Here is a 20162-nt window from a genome sequence, read left to right as displayed (position 1 = left end):
AGGACCTTAGAAGTCGTTCAAGAAGGCCAGCCTCTGGGACGGGCTTACCTGCCATCGATCCATGCATAGAGCGCTCCCACGGGGGTCCAGGATGACCGGTAAATCGACTGTCGCTGCCTACCATCCGACGATACTCGTATTTTATAGCGTCGTTGGCGGGAGCTGCAAAGTACCTAATATTAGCAGCACCGTATCAACCACTAATACCAAGTGGACTAACCGATAATAAGGCTCCGCGGCGTCGTTATTCTCTACGGTTCGCCGGCTGCCTCCTGAACCTGAGAGAAGCAGCGCGGTCCCGCTCAGAAGCAAGCAAATGACTAGAAAAAGAGCATCTGCAACAAGTGAGGCCTTAAGGGGTCGATTGCAATAGGTCGGAGATGCCAAAGCAGGGTGATGTTGGTGACAATATTAATGAGGGGCACTTCCCCTACCATGCCTACATTCGTACCGTACAGGGGAGGGGGTTCGTGGACACTATGCCTGAAAGCGATTTCATACCCTGAAACGATGTCGGTCGCGGTATTAGTGTAAGGAATGAAAGCTATTTCTTTTTTTTCCCTCCCTCTATTTCATCACGTATCGCGGCAATTCGACTGCTGGTCTACGGGTATACGTAGGCATATTGTGGCCAACATCACCACTAGGTACGTCATGTTACATTAATAAGCAAGGTCGTTTCTTATCAAGAGTGATGCCAACATCGGAACGGACGTCGTGTCCAAGCCAACGTAGTGTCGGATTGTAATGCTCATAAAATGATTCAATCAATACGGCGACCCTTGTTGTCGCTCTATCGGCCCCTTGCAGTCTTTGCTTTGTTTGGTTATCCTTGCCTTGCTTACCTATGAGTCAGTTCCTGTATCAAAACCCCCAACGCTATTGCTGACAGGCCTATGGATACTGCCGATAGACCCCCGGCAGATAGGTAACTAGGTGGGCGAGGCACCCCAAAGGCACCCAAGCTAGGCCCACTGGGTGAAAGGAAGAGGCCGGAATGTGTGCCCGTTGACAACTCCAACGTGTTGCCCGCCGCCGTCTGCGAATCCGCCCAACTCTACGCCTCCTCCTCGCTTACGCGTAACCGCCCGTCGACGTCGACGGCCGGTTCGTGCGCTGTAACCCGCGAGCCCGCAACCTCTCCGAGACATGGTCGGCCCTGCTGCCGGGAGCACATGCCCACTGCCTAACGTAAGCCCGACTACCTTTATCCACCTTAACCTCCAGGGAGGTGCCGTACAGCTTGCCAAACGTATCTGTATCTAGTATGTGCCACCCACGATCTCCACGCACGCGTCTCGAACCTGTTGGCGGCTTTCCGCCCCGATTCACCACCGGTACATCTTTACCTCGGGCGGGGCAAAACATCTGCTGATGCGATGGGAGGCAAGGGGGTGATCTCTCCCTTCGGTGAGCGACATAGTTACACCAACGACTTGTCGTCCGGATGCCATGGAACTTTTCTCTCCTCCGCCACCCCCCCGACAAGTCCTACCGCGGGTTCCTCGATTGATATCCTACAGTCGTGGACGGTTTCAGCCTATATGATTGTCGGCGTGAGAGCCAGTACGTTAACCCGAGGGAGAGTGTTAGCCCAAGTTCAGCGCCATGGATTCCCCCCTGAGAATCGCCATCATCGGCGGCGGCCTCGCCGGCGCCTCCCTCATTCATGCCCTCGTCAAGTTCTCCCACCTTGATGTCCACATCTTCGAGTCGGCCGCCACCTTCAAAGAAGCCGGCATGGCTATCGGGATCGCCCGAAACGCCCAGGCTGCGCTCGCGCTTATCGGAGCCGAGGCCACCCAGTGCCTCGCCCGAGCCGGCGCCGTACCCATGAAGGGCGTTCGGTTCATGTTAGCCCAAGGCGACGGGGCCGGAACCATGGCCGACGAAGTGGACGAGGTGGCGCAAGGAAAGCGCCTTACGAGCATCGTGCATCGCGCCGCCTTACTGCAAGAACTGCTCACCAACGTTCCCCGAGACCGAATGCACGCCGGTAAGAAGCTCCAGAAGATCGACGGCGACGGTCCTGTCACGCTCTACTTCGCCGACGGGACCACCCACGAATGCGACATTCTCATCGGTGCCGATGGCATCCACAGCACCGTTCGCAAACTCGTCCTGGGCGAGGATGATCCCGCCGCCGCTCCCCGCAACAGCGGTGCTTGGATTCTCATGACCCTCCAGCCGCTCGAAAAAGCCCAGGCCAGCATGGGCACGGAGCTCGTAGACGTCGAGGACGCTCGCGAATACGGGTGGGCGGGCCGAGACGCTTTCTTAATGCACAACATTCTGAGCGGCGGCCAGATGGTGCAATTTGCCGTCGCCTCCACTGACAAAGAAGCCGAGTCAGAGTCGTCAGACCGCTGGCAGCGCATCGTGAGTGCCGACGAGATCAAAAAGCTGTACGAAGATTGGCCGCCCAATCTCAGTAAGGCCGTGAACGAGGTAAGACCTCTCTCCTCCCGGACGTTTTATTCGGGGGCATTATGGATATGGCAATAACAACGGCAACCAGCTGCTTTGCAACCAACCTGAGCACAAAGCCTTATATCTGTGGGATCACGCAAACGCGCGCAGTTATGTTTCCGGTCCTATCTGTATCGCTGGCGATGCCGCCCACTCGACGACGCCCTGGCAGGGCTCTGGCGGCGGCATGTCTATCGAAGACAGCCTCATCCTCTCTACCTTGCTCGGACGCGCCAAGACGCCTGTCGAGGCGCTCGCGGCCTTGAAGGTGTATGACCAAGTTCGCCGCCCTCGCACACAACGCATCGTCGAGTCGAGTCGGATCACCGGTGCCATCCTGACGGGGAGCAACCCGGAGATGGGACTGGACCCGAAGAAATTCAAGTCGTTTATGTCGAGGTGGGACTTTATCGTCGATTTCGACGTAGAGAAGCATCGCGATGAGGCCCTACAGACGCTAGAGGCCGAATTGAAGGGAGAAGGGAGCGCGTGATGATGATGCTCCTGTGCACTCCAGTTCATCCTGCCGACATACCTCGCGCTGGGGGGGGGGGGCATCAAGTAATTCTTTTTGGGAGTAAACCGTATCGTACTGATACTCGAAATTGTTTGGGAAGCTGGCTACACTAACCTAACACTACTCCTAGAGAAGAGCAGCTCCCCTACATATCTAACTTCTATCCTTCTTGTTCTCGAAGTGAAGACATACCTGACTTTTTTACTTCATAATACCTTCCAGGAGTTCACAATAATGAAGCCACCAAAGCCGGCCTTCACCTCTCTTTCTTTTCATCGTTGTTGATGGTAACTATTAGCACGGTCCAATCAATCCGATATCCTCCTTGCACCTATTCGACCGACTGCTTTCAAACTACTTTCCATTCCGCTTGAAGCATCTCCTTGACGACGCAATCCTGCCTCTGCCGGACGGCATGTCCTAGCCCCCAACTCCCACCCGCTGTGCGTAGGATGGGGCCGCGCAATAAGACTGTTCGTATGGGGCAGTTAAGCAAGAGAAGCGTAAGCTGACAGACAGAATCGCGCTCATATCCTCTTTCGCGGAAAGAAAGGGCAAAGGCTGCGAAGATCTCTGTCACCGCTAGCAGCACAGAAACACTCCGCGGCCAACGACGGGCGCCTGGCGGATAGTTGTCGCCGCATACCTACCCCAACCACCCTAGTGGACATACGGCCAGCTCAGCCTCGTCCTGCGATCATCATCCTGATCTTCTCCTTCAGTGCCAATGCCGTCGGGCGTAGGACGCGGTCATCGTTGGCACACACTTTCGGGGGGCTGCGTTTACCTTCGATGCCTACTGGTTGTGTTTTGGGTATTATTGATCAACCTATAAAAAATAGATCCTATTTGAAGTAAAGCAGGAGGCTTTACTGATTGATATACCTACGTCGAAGCGCTCTGCGCTTCTCCACGTTTTTCGTGCTAAAAACCTAGGACCTTTCCGAAGGCTAAAGAAAACGGGGTGAGTAGAAATTGACGTTGAATTGAACTGCGAAAAACCTACCTTGGATTGAACTACCTACGCACGAATAAGTAGTATGATTAACCCTAAATTAACACATAGAAAGGGGGAGTGAGGGAAAAAACGTACGAGAGGGAGAAGAGGGAGTTGAAACGTAGGTATAGGGGGATAGACGTATAAACCATTGAATTCTCCTATACCTATTACTGCAGACTCCGTCAATCATACCCAAGGTAACGAGGGTGGGAGAGTCGCAGTATAGGACCGATTATTTCTACGGTCCTACGTCCTCGTTTCGTTCCAGCGTGCGCATGGCTGTGGCACGGTAGCCAGGCGGCGGTGCGATGCTACCTACTACCTACCTCCAGCGCTCCGGGGGCCCCTTTTCGACATCAAGCGGGACCTCCCACCGGCGCTGCAGGCTGATCCGCGCGCGCATCTTAGGTATCTTCCCTCCTACCAGTTCTCTCGGGGTCCTCTCGCACGATCACGACGCCCGGGGCTCGACAACGTCCGAGCGCTATTAGACAACGACAATCTCCCACTCTCTGCCGAGGACTACTAGCCCCGCGTCGTTCCACGCCCGCGCGCCGCCGCCGCCGCCGCCGCCAGCTGCAAGATGACTTACGTCAACGCCGCAAGCATGTCCGCCGTAGGGGTGCTATTCCCCGTCCTCGCCGTCCTCGCGCTCGCGGTGCGAGTCTACGGGTGGCGGTACCACAGCCCGATCTTCGAGGTCGACGACGTCCTGGTTATCCCGGCATGTGTAAGTCTTGACTTGCGGCCCTCCCCGCGCGAGTCGCTACGTCCGGCCGCCTGCCTGCCTGCTTACTTTGCACGCCAGGCTCTGACCGTGGCCGCCGGCGTGGCTTTGGTCATAAGTAAGTACCTACTTGGTCTCCCAGCTCAACCGCGAAGACCACCCCCGTGAACGCGTCTGGTAGGAACACAAACGCACCTCATCGGCGCGAACTCCCAAGCAGAGAGTACGGCAGCAGAGTCCCTGAAGCTCGGAAAGGTCCGTCCCCATAGGCTTTCCCAGCCGGGCAACGTTTTCTGAGGTTGAGCCGGCAGTTCGAGTACGCCCTCTGGATAGGCCACGTCCTAGCCATCGGGCTTATCAAGTTGACCATCCTGTTCATGTTCCGCCGGCTTTTCAAAGGTTCGTCGCGGCTGGATGCCCTCCCGCCAAGATCTTCTCATCTGACTGTTTTGCGCCGGGCAGGTCGCGCGTACAGGACAGCCTTCGACTATGCAAACTGGATCCTCGTAACCCTTGTCGCGCTCTGGACCGTGGCATTCCTCTTCTTAGACATATTCGCGTGCGGCGCCACCCCGTCCGCGAGCTGGGAAAGCTGGAACTCGCTCAGGAACGCCTGCATCGACACCTTTGGGATGCAGACTGGGTGCGCCGTCTTCAGCTGGGTCCTCGACCTTGCCATCTTCGTCGAGCCGCTCGTCATGGTAAGAGACAGCAAGATCTCTGCGGCACCCGTGGGAGGGCTGTGGGGACGAGAACACTCTATCTCTAACACCCCATCTCTAACACAACCCAGATCCGGACGCTCAATATGAATAAGAAGCGGAAGATCCAAACATCTCTCGTCTTCCTGTGCAGTGGCTTGTACGTGCATAGCTGCGCATTCGCGGCCGTCCAAACCCTCACTGACCCGCTCACAGCGCCGTCGTTGCGGGACTCTTGAGAATGATTCTCTGGATCCAAGCAACTATCCAGGACATTACGCGTTCGATCATCACAGTCCTCGGCACGACGTTCCCAATATCCGACCAACAAGGTAGGAAGACGCCGTGGGCAGCCGATTGCATTAATGCTCTCGTGCTAATTCGTGCCGGCCAGGTATCATCTCCGTTGTACTCTTCTGGACCTACATCGAGATCGGGATAGGCTTTCTTGTCGCGTGTGTTCCTCGGAGCGCGTGGGTTTTGGACAAGGTGTCCCTCGGCCCGGTCCTGTCCAAACTCCGCCTGCTCCCGTCCAGTGTCTCCTTACTGACGAAGAAGTACCGCCGCTCGCCCCGTGGGGGGAAGGATGATATGGGACAAACTCAAGGTTCCTGGGCGACAACGCTTCAGCCCGAGCCGTCGTGGGGCCATCGCTCTAACGACGACGTGGGGCTGGTTGCCGTGAATGGGCGCGTCTAAGAACGGTTTCATCCGGTAAAATTCTACCCGGCGGGTTGGACTTGGCGCCTCGTTGCTACTATTCGCGTCTTGCCTAGTCCAGCGTATGTTGTCATGTTGACTGAGGTAAAAAGGGGATGTTCAGGTGCGACACCCCAAAAGTGCACACACCCTTTGGCACGTCCCGAGAATTGGATTACATACCTAGTTATATTATCTTCTGTCACGTAGAGGTGGCTCCTTAGGTTGCTCCTCTTCGTTGATTACTTCAGCAACAGGAGCTCCTATATATACGCTCCCGTTGCTTCCACTCCTTTGGCTCGTTCTTAGATAGATCTAAGACCTTTTCACTTTTTGCTCCTCCTCCCGTTGCTCGTGAGATAATAGCTCCTCGCGCGTGCTCTCGCACACGTAGCTTCCCAGCTACGTGATATCTTCTATATTATCTCCTCTAATCTAGTTAGGTGAGACGATGCTTCTCAACTTGGACAGGGCATCATCTGAGGAATTTAATACGCATAAAAACTCCTATTGTGCGGCAATCCTAACAATATCTTTTAGGGACAAGGTCACAACCCCTAATTAACCCCTTCAATTCGCTGACAAGTTGAGGCTCTGTCCTCGGAGATAGACCCTGATACGATTTCTTTCCATTCATGGTTAACCCTTTGGACCTTTCCGGCTTCGTCTAAAAACTTGTTGCCCTCGCCATTGCCCGGGCGTCCCAACATCGCGACCCTTGATATCCGCCCTCTCACCCTAGTATAACGCCTTATACCCTCCCTCCCCTCCCATCTTGGCCGGTTACCATAAGCAACAATTTCGCTAACCCCTTCCTCTGGATCGGCATCGTGGCTCTCGCTCCTCCTATTCGCCGCCGCCATCCCGGCCCTAGCAACCTGGCCTCGCGGTCCAGCTAACCCCGACACCATTCCGGCCCTCCTGCGCCCGCCACGAGCATCTCCCCAGCTTAGCCAACTGCCGTCCGAGATCCGACGCGCCATTAAGAGGCTTGCGCTGGGTGAACGCCAGATTGTGGTCAGCCGGACCACCCCAGGATGGCAGATACCCACCGCCAGCTACGCAAATCACGAGCCGTTCTGCATCTCACTGCAGCTGTACAGGCGCCAATTTGCTGTATGTAGGGGCGCTCCTATCACCGGGGTTCTTTGGTGCTAGGGAAGGGGGTGCGGTGGCACCGGTTACCGCTGGCCACGGCCGCCTACCCTATCACCTCCTTTTCTCCCAGAAACAGGATTTGGATCTCGGCACATTACTCATGACCCATTGGGACGGCCCCTTGCCGTGGCTGAACCTAATAATACCGACCTTCCGCGCCTGAAGTTTTCTCCCGCCTTAGCCTCTGGCGCTACAAGCATACCCCCGTGGGATTTCCCAGATTGGGTTTACCGAGGGCGAGATAACCTCCGGAGCGATGACGAGGTGCGCAGGCGAACCAGCCTGCTGGGCAATCTTAGCAATTTGCTAGGGACCGGCTAGTAACCTCAAGATGGGACTAGCATTCTCAGCCTCGACACGTGTCTGGAGCTAGGATATTACAACATGTGCTTGTGCTAGTGGCATTCTCCCATCGTTCCCTGCTTGGGACACTCACCGTATGGTGGCGGATTTTAAAGATGAATAATACAGCCGATCGGCCCGCGGGGAGGGTCGGCAGGTCTCGGTGAGCTTACCGTATGCCAGACTCTAGGGTATGCTACTGGATAATCCTGGGATCGCCTGGGTTGGAGACAATGCTCGAGTATGGGACAGTTTGGAGCATGTTATCTCACACCCGATCAAGCAATATTGTTTGGGAACTTGCTACCTTTAGGGGACTTCGTCTCGCCAAGAACAGACTGGGGGTCGTCACGGAAGCTGTAATATCGCTCGCTAGGCTCCCTATCGTATCATTTTCTACTGACATCCTCGGAAAGTTCGAAGAGGCGGTCAAGAGTATGGGTGAAAGGTCGACTGAAGAGTATTGAGAAGGTAGCGAATGTACGACATCTTCATGTACGCTATCAACAAATACAGCGTTTAATATGGCCGAGCACTTTTGTTGGACATTGTCGAGAGTTTTGCGCGACGGACAACGGGTCTTGACCACAGGTCAAGCAAGATGGACGTCCTACTTACCCCAACCTCGCCCAGCAAATGAAAGTCGTCCTATCTCCTGCATCTAAGCTACCTACCCAAGCAGCATTAAGCCGCTTATTGGCAATGGTGTCCGATGACTGTTATGAGTTTAGAGAGCCGCAGAGATAGGCGATTCTTTTACGCCCTGGAGCTGGAGCAAGGCTTAGGCCATATTAGTCTGCAACTGCCTGTGCGGCCCCTTAACCTCCCTCGCAGCCCATCACCGGCAGGCCCGAGCCGATAGACGGAATCCCATCCGATCCCCGCCCTTAGAGGAGAAATGATGAATCATAGGGTCTTTCGAGTTGGGAACAACCCGACCTCGTGGGGCAGCAGGCTCGGGAAGCTCAGCGCACGTCGACAAATATGGTGAGAATTATCGCAAAGGCAGGCCGAGGAGGAGGCATTAACCGGCAATAATAGTCCCAAACCCGTTAATGTGCACCCAATCTTCGCCCGTATTACCACTAACCGGCACACGCGCAAGTCCAATTTCGCTCATACCTATGCCTGGACAAAACGGACGGTAGTGAGAAGCAGCCTTGTCACACAAATTCCGCGTCGGCTCGCATTCTGAAAGTCCTCTGCAGGTATGAATGCTTGAGAATGCTCCATGAGGAAGACCATTGGAGGACGGAGACGGATTCCAGATATGAAGGAGGGGTAAGAGAAGCGAGCTCCAGTAACGTGCAGACGGTCAAGCAGCATTGCATGGAGATGGCTCGCTGTCGATTTTTCTTTTTCGGACATTTATCCCGTCTACGGACGGATATTAACGAGCTGTCGGATATCATCGTGCAAAACTTGTCGCTGGAGAGGAGGGTCGTCGGCGCAGCACGAAGCGGACAGGACCAGTAAGAGAGGCCAACTCGTCCTCGTCCCCCGGGTGCAAAAGGACACCGCTTTTCCCACTCGCATCGGAGGCCGATCTCTTCGAAAGAACTGGTCAATGAAGGTCCCGTCGAGCTCCCCGGCTGCACGACAAGGTAATTATACAACCACCTGGGCCTCTCTCGCGACCAGCCGGATGGAACCTCGGTACGGTGATGGGATGCAAGGGACTTCCGAAACCAGTCGGCGTCTCCACGCGCACGTGCGTGCATGGTAGTTCTGATCTCCGTGCACGAATCCGAACGCGTGTCTGATGTAGGCATCTGCTGCCGGAGGAAGCGGGCATGCGTCGATGGGATGACCTAATCCTCTAGATTCGGATGGTGAGGGTTTTCCCCCGCTGGATCGTCCCAAGTCGCTTTAGGATTCCCGAGTGGTGCTCTGCTCGATGGGGAATTCGACTACACCTAACCCTATTCGTCAGGTCCTCTCGCCGTACTAGCCTCGTAAGATCAGAATCCGAGGGTGACATGACCTGATGCGATCTATATGCCGACCCCCTTTATCAACGTGAAGAAGCGAGGAAGAGACTGTTGATGCGCGCGCAATCTCTGAGAGAACGCTTCGCAGTATCGGTGACGGCTGGCCTGCCCAGGGAGCGCGGGGGCGCCCAGCCCTAAAAGGGGTCAAGCCTCAAGCACGCTGCGAATCGCCGGCCCAGAGTAAAGCGGGTTGTCGCGCGTCGTTGAGACTATTGTCACAGAACTCGCCTGGATATGTAACTGGCAAAAGGACCGTACCTCGCTGTCTTATATTACCGGCTCCCGCCGAGGGGGACCATCGACCGAAGCCCGACTCGAGCTAGCGGTAGGCCGGGATATACCATGCGGGCATTTCACCCATGTTCTTCGCCTCCAGTCAAATGCAATGTTCCCTTCCCAAAAAGGTAACAGGGGGGAGGGGGAGCTCGTAGCTGGCGCCCTAGTCGGGAGCCTGTATTATATCCCCTTTTCCATTTGCTGGCCTGATGCAATGTCCTTTTGTTCAACGGCAGGCCATGGAGAAAATGGGGAGGGAGACGAGGATGCATAATCAAACCCGGACGGGATAAACGGAGCTCTAATGAGATGCTATACCCTTAGTACGTAAAAGAACTGACAGGCTCTCGAGCTGAAAGATGATTTAAAAAGATAGGAAAAGTATATCGCTTCGCTCTAGTTTTTGCTAACATGGTTGACGAAGATGCGATTTCAATAGCAATCTGGTGTAAACGATCATAGGTTATCTTTTCATCTCGACCTTACGAGCCGGCAAAATGGGAGAAGAAATCTCTTCGAGAGGAACGGTCCTCATCACCGGCCTTAACGGCTACCTCGCCGGCCGAGTCGCCGAGTCGGTGTTGAAGGCCGGGTACAGCGTGCGCGGCACCGTGCGTAACATGGCAGCCGGTAACGAAGTTAAAAAAGTGCTACGGGATATGGGTTACGGAGACGCGGTGGAAGTTGTATACGTTCGGGACATGGCCGAGGCCGGCGCCTTCGATGAGGCCGTGATTGGTAAGGACCCCGAGCGGGGAAAGCAGTGGCACCGTCACCACCCGCGGTCGTGGGGAAGATAATAAGATGCTAACTAGAGTCTTCGGTCCAGGGTGTTCCTCGATTCTTCATCTCGCCGCTCCAGTCGACGAGACGTGGACCCTGGAACCGCCTGCTTTGCTGCGGATGGTCGTAAATAGTACGACGGGGATACTCAACTCGGCACTAAAAGCCGGTGCGGCACTACAGAGCGTAGTGTTGATGTCATCATCTGCCGCGAACTTCGACGTACCCCCTGAGCCCGGTGTCTACTCGGAGAAGGACTGGAATAAAACGTCAGAAGCTGCCATAGAAAAGCTCGGCCGGGATGCTGGTGGCCTGCACGCCTACTGTGGGAGCAAGACCGCGGCCGAGAGGTTATTCTGGCGGTTTCACGACGAGAACAAGCCAGCCTTCAGCATGACTACCATCCAAGCTACGTGAGCTCGCTCCCCCCCCTCCTCCTCCCCACTCCCCACTTCGTTCGATCTAACTAACACGCCGGAATCTGCGATGATAGCTACTTCATCGGGCCGCCCCTAGTGCCGTGGAAGAAGGAACGGATCCCGTACTCGCTCAGCCCCACCTGGAAGCTGCTGCAGGGCGAGGAGGTGCCGGGGCCGATGCTGCTGTACGAGGCGACGATCGACGTGCGGGACGTGGCGCGCGTAATCGTGTGGGCGGCGCTGCCGGAGCAGCACGCGGGTGCGGCCGACGGCGAGCGCTTCCTCTGCTCGTCGGCGGTGGGCAACGCTCAGGCCATCGCCGACATCCTCAACGAGCGGCTACCCGCACTCCAAGTCGCGCGTGGCACACCCGGCCACGGTTACGAGCCAGACTACTCGGCGCCCACCGGCGGCGATATCGTTGCTTTCGACGGGAGCAAGGCTGTCGCGGCCACCGGCCAGCCCTGGATACCGTACGAGACGAGCATCGTCGACACGGCACTGTTCCTGAAGCGGAACTACCTCGGGTAGCGAGAGAGTGTCCACACACACACATACACACACACACAAAGCACATACGCGAAGCACACGTACATATTTGGCAGGTATGGGTTGGAAAGGGATGTAATATGGCAAGTGAGTCCGTGTTGGCGGGATCGAAATGGTCACTTCGATGTTCAGCTGGGGGAGCGAGCTCGATCTTGCTTGGGGAGATAAGGTCAGGCGGCCCAAGAACCCTGGGTTCGAAGAAAAGGCGGAGATGAAAAAGAAGGCGAGAGATGACGAGAAAATCCACTGGGGATGAGATGAGGGCGGAAACACAGTCGCGGTTTCTCCACAACACAGAACCGCCGCTGCCCCCGGGTGCTTCTACCACCAACGTCCAGGACATGTTAATCACTTATGCAATCTAGCGACCGCCGAAGCGAGACTTGACTTTATCGAGATGATAGATGTCTAGATGTAATATGACACCGATATGGACACCCACAAGCCGTCTTACTTATAAGACAATGCCGCTTGGATCAGATCTCCTCCTTCCAATCCACCAAGAAAACAACTTCGCCAGTTCCACCCAGTGGTATTGTCGCGTAAAACGTAGACGCCTACACTTACGCTTTGCGGTATGTAGGTTTATAAGGGCTGACTCAATTGCTACGTGACAGCTACCGTAGCCACACTCTCTCTGCTAGGCCCTCAAAGAACCTGACAGGCACGACCACATCGCCCTCGCCCGGCTCTGATGGCGCCCTGAGCAGAAGTAAGTGAAATTCCAGTCGCAGTGGGCCTCTAGTCACCACATAGGACGCCGGGGCTTGGTGGGTAGTATTGGCGGGACGTGGCTCGACGGTAACTATCTGGTCGCAAAGAACAGTAGGCTCTAGAGCGGCTGAGGTGTCGAGCGTTGTTGCTGGTTCTGGACGGAGTGGTACTGGCCTTTCGACCCATTTCTCGACGACCATCTTACGCTGAGCGCGGCATAAGTTGATCAGGACGACAATTTTTACCTCGTGACCCGAGGCAGAAAACCACCACCGCATTTTCGTCCGTAAAGATGCCAAACTTTGGGAAAATCCAGATTCGATGACCAACGTAGGCCAAGGTTGAGATCCAGCGCGTGCACGTATTATCGGCACGCCAGTCGAGTCCCCCTCGCCTGCGTCCCCATTAGGTCGTTCGTACGTCGTATGACCTCCAGCACCCCACTCTACCGAAGTTATCCCCATCAAATGAAGCAAAATAAAAATCTCTCCATATAGGGAGGTATGGCTGTGCTCGTGGGCCCACCTCGGGATGGTAACAATCATGAGGTGCAGATCTGCGTAGTAGCATCGAAGGCCAAACTTGCGGGTTCGGGCCTCGCGCTCCCGAGAGATGCTATCATAATCTTGTCGAGACACATCTATAGCGCGAGTTAGATATCTAGAAAAGACACGCAAAGGGTATTCGTACTCTGTACAACGAGTTCGTCCGAGGTAGTTGTTTCGATCTCCTTAAAGAGCTGCTGCAGGGTCGCGAATTGGATCCTAGGTTCGGCTTCGTCAGACAAGATTGTGTGCGGTGTCGCCATCGAGGTAAGCGAAATGCTCCGAGAGTCTGCCGCCACAGCCACAGTATGTGCGCGCGTGTACGCGAGAGAGAGAGAGAGAGAGAGGCCCGAAGAGGGGAGTGGTGAATTTGGCCTTAAGCATTGGCCTCTGCTTAACTCATACTTACGGCGAGGGCTTGAGGCAGCCGAGGATAAGCGAACCTTATTACGGTTTCAGGAGCCGTTCGCCGAGTGAAAAAGCGTATTATATGTTAAAGGTAACCTTATACGAGGAATAAGAGGGTGTCACGTAAAACGTAGACGCCTACGATACGCTTTGCGGTATGTAGGCATACAAGGGCTGGTTCAATTGATATGTGACAGAGGGAAAATGTGCACCTCGGTAAGCCGCACGTAATGAGGTCTGCCTATTGAAGAGGAGCAGCGTGGGCACGCTCTTGGATAGCGTATTCGGAACGATGCCACAGCTACCAACAGCTAGCCCAGGTGCCGATCAACGGGAAAAACAGCTGTAACGGCAGGTGACGGCTGAATCTGGTGGTCGGCTAGTTGTGTGTAGCAGCTGGGAGAAACAATTGAAACAAGAACTCAGATGGCGACGGCATGGCGATAAAAAGAGCATATTGCTATTTGGTTGTGTGATATAGATGATGGATGGAATACGAAAATATGTGTGTGCGAGACCGATATAAATACACATCCAAACCCTACAAGGACACCAATACCATACAATGTAAGGAAGGTGCAGGTTATAGCATGCACATACCTTAATGTGTTGGTTTTTCTCTTAAGCATGGTGCTACATATTAAAACGTCAACGTTTATATTTTATAACTTAAAAACATAAACTTATAAGGATAAATTCTTACATACTATATGGCTTTTTACGTAAGTTTTTTCCTTACGTTTATTAAAGTGATTTGATAAGTTTTCGGGTAATTAATTATTTTTACTTAAGTAACTAGCTAATTAGTTTCTTCTCTAATTAACACTGTTCTTTTTTAAGTGTATAGTTAATGGATGAGCACGCCTCATCGGAGTAGCCCGGTAGACGGGGCAAGTCTGTTCTAGGCCTTATGTAGGCATGTCATGCCAGGGAACTGTTGTCAGATAATAAGATGCTGGCTCCGGCTGGAGCGTAGATAGTTCAGCCCCCTCAAGCCATCCGGTGCGAAAGGGGTGCTATGAGGTACTTCCATGCCACCAACCAACGCTAGGAAGACAAAACCCAACTCACTGGTATCGGATGACGTGTACCATATCAATAGCAACCCATGTATGGCACGGGAATATTAGTTACGTAGCCCGATAACAGTCTCAGCCACCCAAACCTCCACCGACTCCATCGCCAACAGCCTTCATGTCATGTGACATATCCTTATGTGCAAGACATACTTGCACCCACGTACATGAATACGCGAGGTATTAACTGGTTGTTGGCTATGTTATGTACAGTAGCGCCACTCACCGCAAGTGGATAACCGTGGAGGCTTTGCCAGTTTGCTCTTCCTCCAGCGCCAACGAAGAGACCGGGGTATGTCGACACGACTAAGAAGGAAAAAGATTCCCTCCCCGCTAAACAACAAGCTTGGGGTGTGCATTTCCATACCAGCGTTGAAGATTCGATCTAAAGGAAGCCGTACAACCGGGAGAATCAGCCCTAGCATTGATTGTATTAAGTGGGACTCGAGGCACAAGACAAGGATACGGATATCAGCATGAGGGGACAAACGGGTTCTCGCTGGGGCTGCATATTTGATGGGGAGCCTGCACCCCGGAATGCCACCTGGGAAGCATGGAAACGGTTAATTTTCCCTTTTCTTCCCCCAAGCAACCAGGTGTTAACCTGGATCCCAAAGTGGGCTAATATCTCGCCGTAATCGGTGATCGCGGCCCAGTTAAAAGTCGGGTTGGAAAAGCTGTGCCGCTTCATGCAGTGGGGAAATCTTCAAAGGCCGATTCGATGGTAGATGGCTGGGGGGGGGGGGGGGGTTGAGCTTAATCCAACTTCCATCAGCCGATCCGCTCGATTTTGTGCCTACATAGAGAAGTTTCGACATATATATAATATGCCTCTCCAGAGACTCCGTAGGCCGGCTCAGTTTCGGCGAGCTTCCGCACAGCTCAGCCCATGAACCGGGATGCCGAGTCAATCGTGTAACCCAATAATACCAATCGGTTCCCCTAAACCAAAGGGAAAATGTGCAACTGGTGCCACCCTACCCGTTATCGAGGGCCTGGGCTCGAGATATCGGCGACAGTCCCCGAGGAGCAAATCGTTGGTCGTGGCTTTCTCGAGTGCACTTTGCCCAGGGTACCCGCATCTAGACGTGCTCGTGACTCGCCCCAATCGCATAGCGCCGTTATCTTAAACTCTCGAGGATTGCAACATATATTGGCCCAGAGAGAAATGCAGCGACTCTTTATTCATTCAAGCCGTTTTTGACTGCAGACGTCCGCCCTAGATTGTGCAGTCTCCCAGCGTTGTTATTGTCAACATATCTAGGGATTGGAGGTAGGTAACGACAGTTACTGTCAGAGGAAAGATACCGGGTCATGAGTTTCTATGGTAGGTGGGATAACTCAAAGGATTCATCCGATACTACACATTTAGAACTGAAGAATCTAACTAGCAAGTTAAAGTGGTTAGGTTATGCATCACTGCGTAAAGAGAGGCCCCAAACCCGGATATAGAAAAGATCCCCCCAAACCTCGCTTCTAATCCTCCACCACGGTAACTGTAATCGGAGAGTCTAAAACGAAGGCCCGTCTCTTAGTTTATCTAGCGGTGGAAAAGACAGAGCCCAGGTTACGGCAGAGCAAGTGATAGGAATCCCTCGGGTCATATTCGAGTTAACATGTAGTTATAGGCTGCAGGTTGGCAACCCCGGCAACTCTAATGACCATCTTTCTCCACACGAAAGTCATTCCATCCCTTAAGTCGTCGATGATCCCAACAAGAGAAAAAACCACAGTGAAACTATTGTCCAATTCCGTTCGACGGTTTGAATGAAACGACCATCAGCAGGCCATATTCGTGATATCAAGTTGACCCCAATTTGGGGTCGTCGAGTCTTCCAGCACGGGCATGATCCCGCTCGATACAGCCAGCTCCCGGACTAGATCTCGACACGCCCCATGACCGTTTTCTTCAGCAAGATCCATTGCTTTGCGACATTGCTCGGCTGGGAAGCCCACGACGCTCGCGTTCCAGAGGAGCTGGATCATATCCAGCCGGCCGAACTCGGCGGCGTATTCGAGGGGCCATCTTCCACCAAAAGTGGAGGGAGGCGTGCACAGTGACGCACCGTTTTCCAGCAGAAGCATGGCGATGTTGCAATTGCCACCCTTAGCCGCGAACTGCAAGGCCGTGCCGCCGTGGAACTCAGCTGGCTCGGCGTCGGCTTTTGCTCCGCATTGAAGCAGCAGCTCGACGATATTGAGGCAACCTAGTTCCGCAGCAGCCTGCAGTGGAGTTTTTCTTACAGTGTATCTAAGTTCACGGTTCACGTCCGCGCCGTGCTCGATGAGAAGCTGGACCAGGTCGAGCTTTCTAGCCCCGATGGCGGCTAATAGCGGTGTCTCGCTGGTCTTCTCTCCGCTACCGGACTTCGCGATCGCATTTATATCACAACCAGCTTCGAGGAGCTTCTTGGTCAAAAGGTACTCGAGGGGATAGTCCAATATGTCCTTTTCCATTGCCCACCAGAGCGGCGTCTTTCCAGAGAAATCGCCTGAGAGGTAGTGTGGGGTTGCCCACGGGATTGCAGACTTGAGGTCGACTAGCCTGCAGGCAAGGAGGATGTCTAGGGCTTCGATGTTGGCGACTCGGGCAGGTCCGCCGATCGATTGCATGATCGCTAGTATTCCAAATTGCGGCATGCAGGTGATAAATGGTGGAATGTGCTCTAGGAGCATTCGTAGTATGTTCGGGTGTCGCACCGCCATTACGAGTACTCCCTCGTCTAGTACATCTGCGCCCGATGCAATAAGGCGATGGGCTATCTCGTCGTCGCCTTCTAGGATTGCTAGTATGAGATACCTCGTCAGATGTGCCCTAGACGTGGCCAGATCGCGCCTGTCACATATTTCCCGGTCATGGCCTTCTGTGTTGATAGAAAGAATTTCGAGTCGCGACAATTCCATCGGGTCTAATATGCTATTAAAGGCTAGCCTGGGAAAAGCAGACAGCAAGCAAGCCAGAATTCGAGGGTTGCGCCACCTGTAAACGTCGGTCAACACAGACCTTTCCACCCACAGCCACGTGGGCTCGCCCACCGCCCCAGTCGAAACCAACAGGTGCACGGCGTCTTCTTGCTGGTGCTTGAAAGCAACGTGTAACGCTGGGATAAAATATTTTAGTTTGGAATTTCCGCCCAGAGAACACAGCTTCCGGAGGTATGCGATATTGCCTGCTTCAGACGCGGCGCAAATTGCTGATTTGAATTGGTCATCTCTTGTAATACATTTCAGCGCGCCCTCTCTCTCAAGCCTGGCGATCAGCACTGGGTCCTTTGCGAGAATGGCCGAGGATAATGGTGTCGACCCGAATGACATTCCACTAACGTACTCAGGATCGGCGACAAGATCGGGCTTTTTGGAAAGTACAAATTCGATCAGCTCGTCGTTGCTACTCTGAATAGCCGCGCTCAAGACTGAGGTTGGGTTCGTCGCATATCGAAAGAAAGCCTGCACGAAACGTACAAGGCCTTTTCTAGCGGCCAAGATTACTGCCTCACCTATCGTTTTCATGAAGCTTCCCACGCATCTCTCACATGTGCTCGGCTCGCAGCCGGATAGGATCTTAGTTGTGATTTCTGTTGCCTCCTCGTCCCCAAACTCTTTTACGATCGCATCGAGGACCGTCTCATGGTCATAATACCCTTGTTCTGCTAGAGTCTCCGAGAAGTGAACCCCGGTCAGATACGGCAATATGAGCCTCTTAGCTAGGTCCATTCGGGCAAACCTTTTAAGCGCTGTGATGATTATTTCTGGGCGTGGTCTGGCACCTGCCTGGAGTAGAGCGTCCACCAAGCCGAGATATTCGGGAGTGAACATGTTGTGATTGCGTTCACCTCCCTTGTTGGGGCATATTCCATATACTAGCTCTCTCAACGCACGGTCGTATTGGCCTCTCGAGGGAGACGACAGATTCGCGTCTGGATCGAATCCTAACAGCTCAGACATGAGTCCGAGGTTTCGAAGCATGGCGGCCCGTTCTAGGGGAGTGCACGTCTCTCCAGTCGCGCCAAAGCAAGCCGTCTTATTCACATCTACCAGGTCGGTTTGGAGGAGGAACCTGGCAACTTCATGGTCGCCCGACTCTATTGCCGACCGAAACAAGTTTTCCGCCAGGCTTTTCGTGACGTGGCCTCGATTTTCTTTGAAAACCTGTGCCAACAGCGACATGATATTGGTGTTCTGCTTGAAAATGCGGCTGATGATCCCGATAGGTACACCACCCATGCCCACGAATCCGTTCGCTGTCGAGAACAGGAGCACTCGGAGCAGCTCTAATTCCCTGGAAGTGTGGGTTATTGCGCCGCCCTCGTAGTTGTCCTGGTGTTTGGGGAGAATTGTATTCAACATATCGAGCGTAAGTCTCGCGTGGTAGATAGGTTGGCGGCCGGAGATTCCATCCACCTCTGCCAGAGCTGCTGTCGCTTCGACCGGGAATAGCGTAGTTAGCCACTGATCTTTAAACAAGGATCGGTAGCTGTGCGTCGGGAAAGTTTGAATGGCTCGTACGAGACATCCCGGTCCGATTTCGCGTTCAAATTGCTCGAATGGCAAATGGTTTAGGCATAGACTCCTATACTGTGACGGACTCGCCAATTCATATGCTGGAAAGGCGATCTCTAAATTATGTTCATGTTGTGTTAGAAGGCTTGTATTTGGAGCCCCGGAGTTTATTATCGGAAAGTCCGCCTGAATGTCATCTTCGACAACCCAGAGCGAAGTCTCGGCTGTGAAGTCGGGGGTCCAGGATGGAAGGGAAATTGGTAACGCGGCAATCGTATCCTGGAACGGATGGGGCACACCGTCTTCAGAAATCCGCATAGTATTACCGTCTTGATCATTCTGTCCGTCCCGCTCTCGTATAATGGGCTCGGCAATTGGGTCGGGCACCATCTGCTGTCTGATAGAGGGTTCGCGAGCCGAAGCGTCGTAAGGAGACCATCGACCATCTCTGTCCTGAGTCTCAATTACGACATTGCTGACATCGTGGCTCACTGTAGCGCATCCAACGGAAGCGGGCTCATCTCGGCGGCGCTTCCGCGGTCCTGGAGGCTTGGCTCTGCAGTGACGCCTTGCCCTATCGACTCTTGTGGCCGGTACAGCATGGCCAGAGATGACCACGCGAGATTGTAATCCTTGGGATGCCAGATTGTCGATTTGGTCAAGGACTACTGTCCACTCCTCCCTTGTCAGATTCTTACGGGCATTCCATATCCTAAGCTGAGCCTCGAACTGGGAGACACTGATAAAGGTAGACGGTTAGCCAGAGCGAAGCTTAGAGGGTACATATAATATCGTATCTCACCTAGCAGAGAACGCGTGTTCTTCGTGCATAGTACGCATCAATTTACCCACAGTTAGGTCCGATGTAAGATAAAGACTGAGTATAGTGTTTTTGTGACAGTCCCAACTGCTTTTAGGGATCTTCTGCTTCTTGGTGGCCATCGCTTTTAATACGAGGATATGTTGGCTCGGGTATGTACAGGGAAGAGAAGAGTCTGTTTTCACGATGGAGGACCGCCTCAAGACAGACGGACGAGTAGGCGTGGGTGTTATTAAATATCTGTCACCGGCTGATACGTGGTGACGCCAAAACCTGGGGATTATTCCTTCTGCCAGAACACTCATGAGGAGAGAAAGGCGTAGGGGCGATACAACTGGGATTTCGCGTGACTAGGCCATGCATGTGCCTCCCTGCGGGTTCGTCAGGTTCTCACGGTTTTGTCAGGCTGTCATATCCTCAGGTTTTGTCGCCGAAGTCAAGGCGACAAATCAAAAAAGGCGCTGCTTC

The 20162-nt window shown here is 53.7% G+C and overlaps 6 protein-coding genes across 6 annotated transcripts; 3 read left to right on the top strand and 3 right to left on the bottom strand.

Moving 5' to 3' along the window:
- The first annotated feature begins 1488 nt into the window (after positions 1–1488).
- On the top strand, positions 1489–3200 carry GGS23DRAFT_435647 (FAD/NAD(P)-binding domain-containing protein). Its single transcript, XM_051513893.1, has 2 exons — positions 1489–2448; positions 2519–3200. The coding sequence occupies exons 1-2, from the start codon at positions 1609–1611 to the stop codon at positions 2960–2962; spliced, it is 1284 nt and encodes a 427-aa protein (XP_051374332.1). The 5' UTR covers positions 1489–1608; the 3' UTR covers positions 2963–3200.
- Positions 3201–4272: 1072 nt separating this feature from the next.
- On the top strand, positions 4273–6344 carry GGS23DRAFT_560048 (uncharacterized protein). Its single transcript, XM_051515858.1, has 8 exons — positions 4273–4716; positions 4795–4831; positions 4895–4968; positions 5025–5112; positions 5176–5414; positions 5507–5574; positions 5631–5746; positions 5809–6344. Exons 1-8 carry the CDS (start codon positions 4570–4572, stop codon positions 6111–6113), a joined length of 1074 nt encoding a protein of 357 aa, XP_051374331.1. The 5' UTR covers positions 4273–4569; the 3' UTR covers positions 6114–6344.
- A 2084-nt stretch (positions 6345–8428) lies between these two features.
- On the bottom strand, positions 8429–9603 carry GGS23DRAFT_435614 (uncharacterized protein). The gene is made up of 2 exons (XM_051513892.1): positions 9598–9603; positions 8429–9523 (listed from the first exon to the last, which is right to left on the bottom strand). The coding sequence occupies exon 2, from the start codon at positions 9383–9385 to the stop codon at positions 8777–8779; it is 609 nt and encodes a 202-aa protein (XP_051374330.1). The 5' UTR covers positions 9386–9523; positions 9598–9603; the 3' UTR covers positions 8429–8776.
- A 415-nt stretch (positions 9604–10018) lies between these two features.
- On the top strand, positions 10019–12246 carry GGS23DRAFT_560044 (NAD(P)-binding protein). Its single transcript, XM_051515857.1, has 4 exons — positions 10019–10203; positions 10305–10618; positions 10710–11076; positions 11157–12246. The coding sequence occupies exons 2-4, from the start codon at positions 10378–10380 to the stop codon at positions 11611–11613; spliced, it is 1065 nt and encodes a 354-aa protein (XP_051374329.1). The 5' UTR covers positions 10019–10203; positions 10305–10377; the 3' UTR covers positions 11614–12246.
- On the bottom strand, positions 12106–13302 carry GGS23DRAFT_560041 (uncharacterized protein). The gene is made up of 2 exons (XM_051515856.1): positions 13036–13302; positions 12106–12985 (listed from the first exon to the last, which is right to left on the bottom strand). Exons 1-2 carry the CDS (start codon positions 13151–13153, stop codon positions 12249–12251), a joined length of 855 nt encoding a protein of 284 aa, XP_051374328.1. The 5' UTR covers positions 13154–13302; the 3' UTR covers positions 12106–12248.
- A 2687-nt stretch (positions 13303–15989) lies between these two features.
- Positions 15990–20092, bottom strand: GGS23DRAFT_435553 (ankyrin). Its single transcript, XM_051513890.1, has 2 exons — positions 19677–20092; positions 15990–19613 (listed from the first exon to the last, which is right to left on the bottom strand). Exons 1-2 carry the CDS (start codon positions 19997–19999, stop codon positions 16154–16156), a joined length of 3783 nt encoding a protein of 1260 aa, XP_051374327.1. The 5' UTR covers positions 20000–20092; the 3' UTR covers positions 15990–16153.
- Between the last annotated feature and the right edge of the window lie 70 nt (positions 20093–20162).

The sequence above is a fragment of the Durotheca rogersii genome (assembly GCF_024521655.1).
Source record: "Durotheca rogersii strain YMJ 92031201 chromosome Unknown GGS23scaffold_5, whole genome shotgun sequence".
Taxonomy (NCBI): Eukaryota; Fungi; Ascomycota; class Sordariomycetes; order Xylariales; family Xylariaceae; genus Durotheca; species Durotheca rogersii.
The sequence above is the reverse complement of the archived record's forward strand: the minus strand, read 5'-3'. Positions and strand labels throughout refer to the sequence as shown.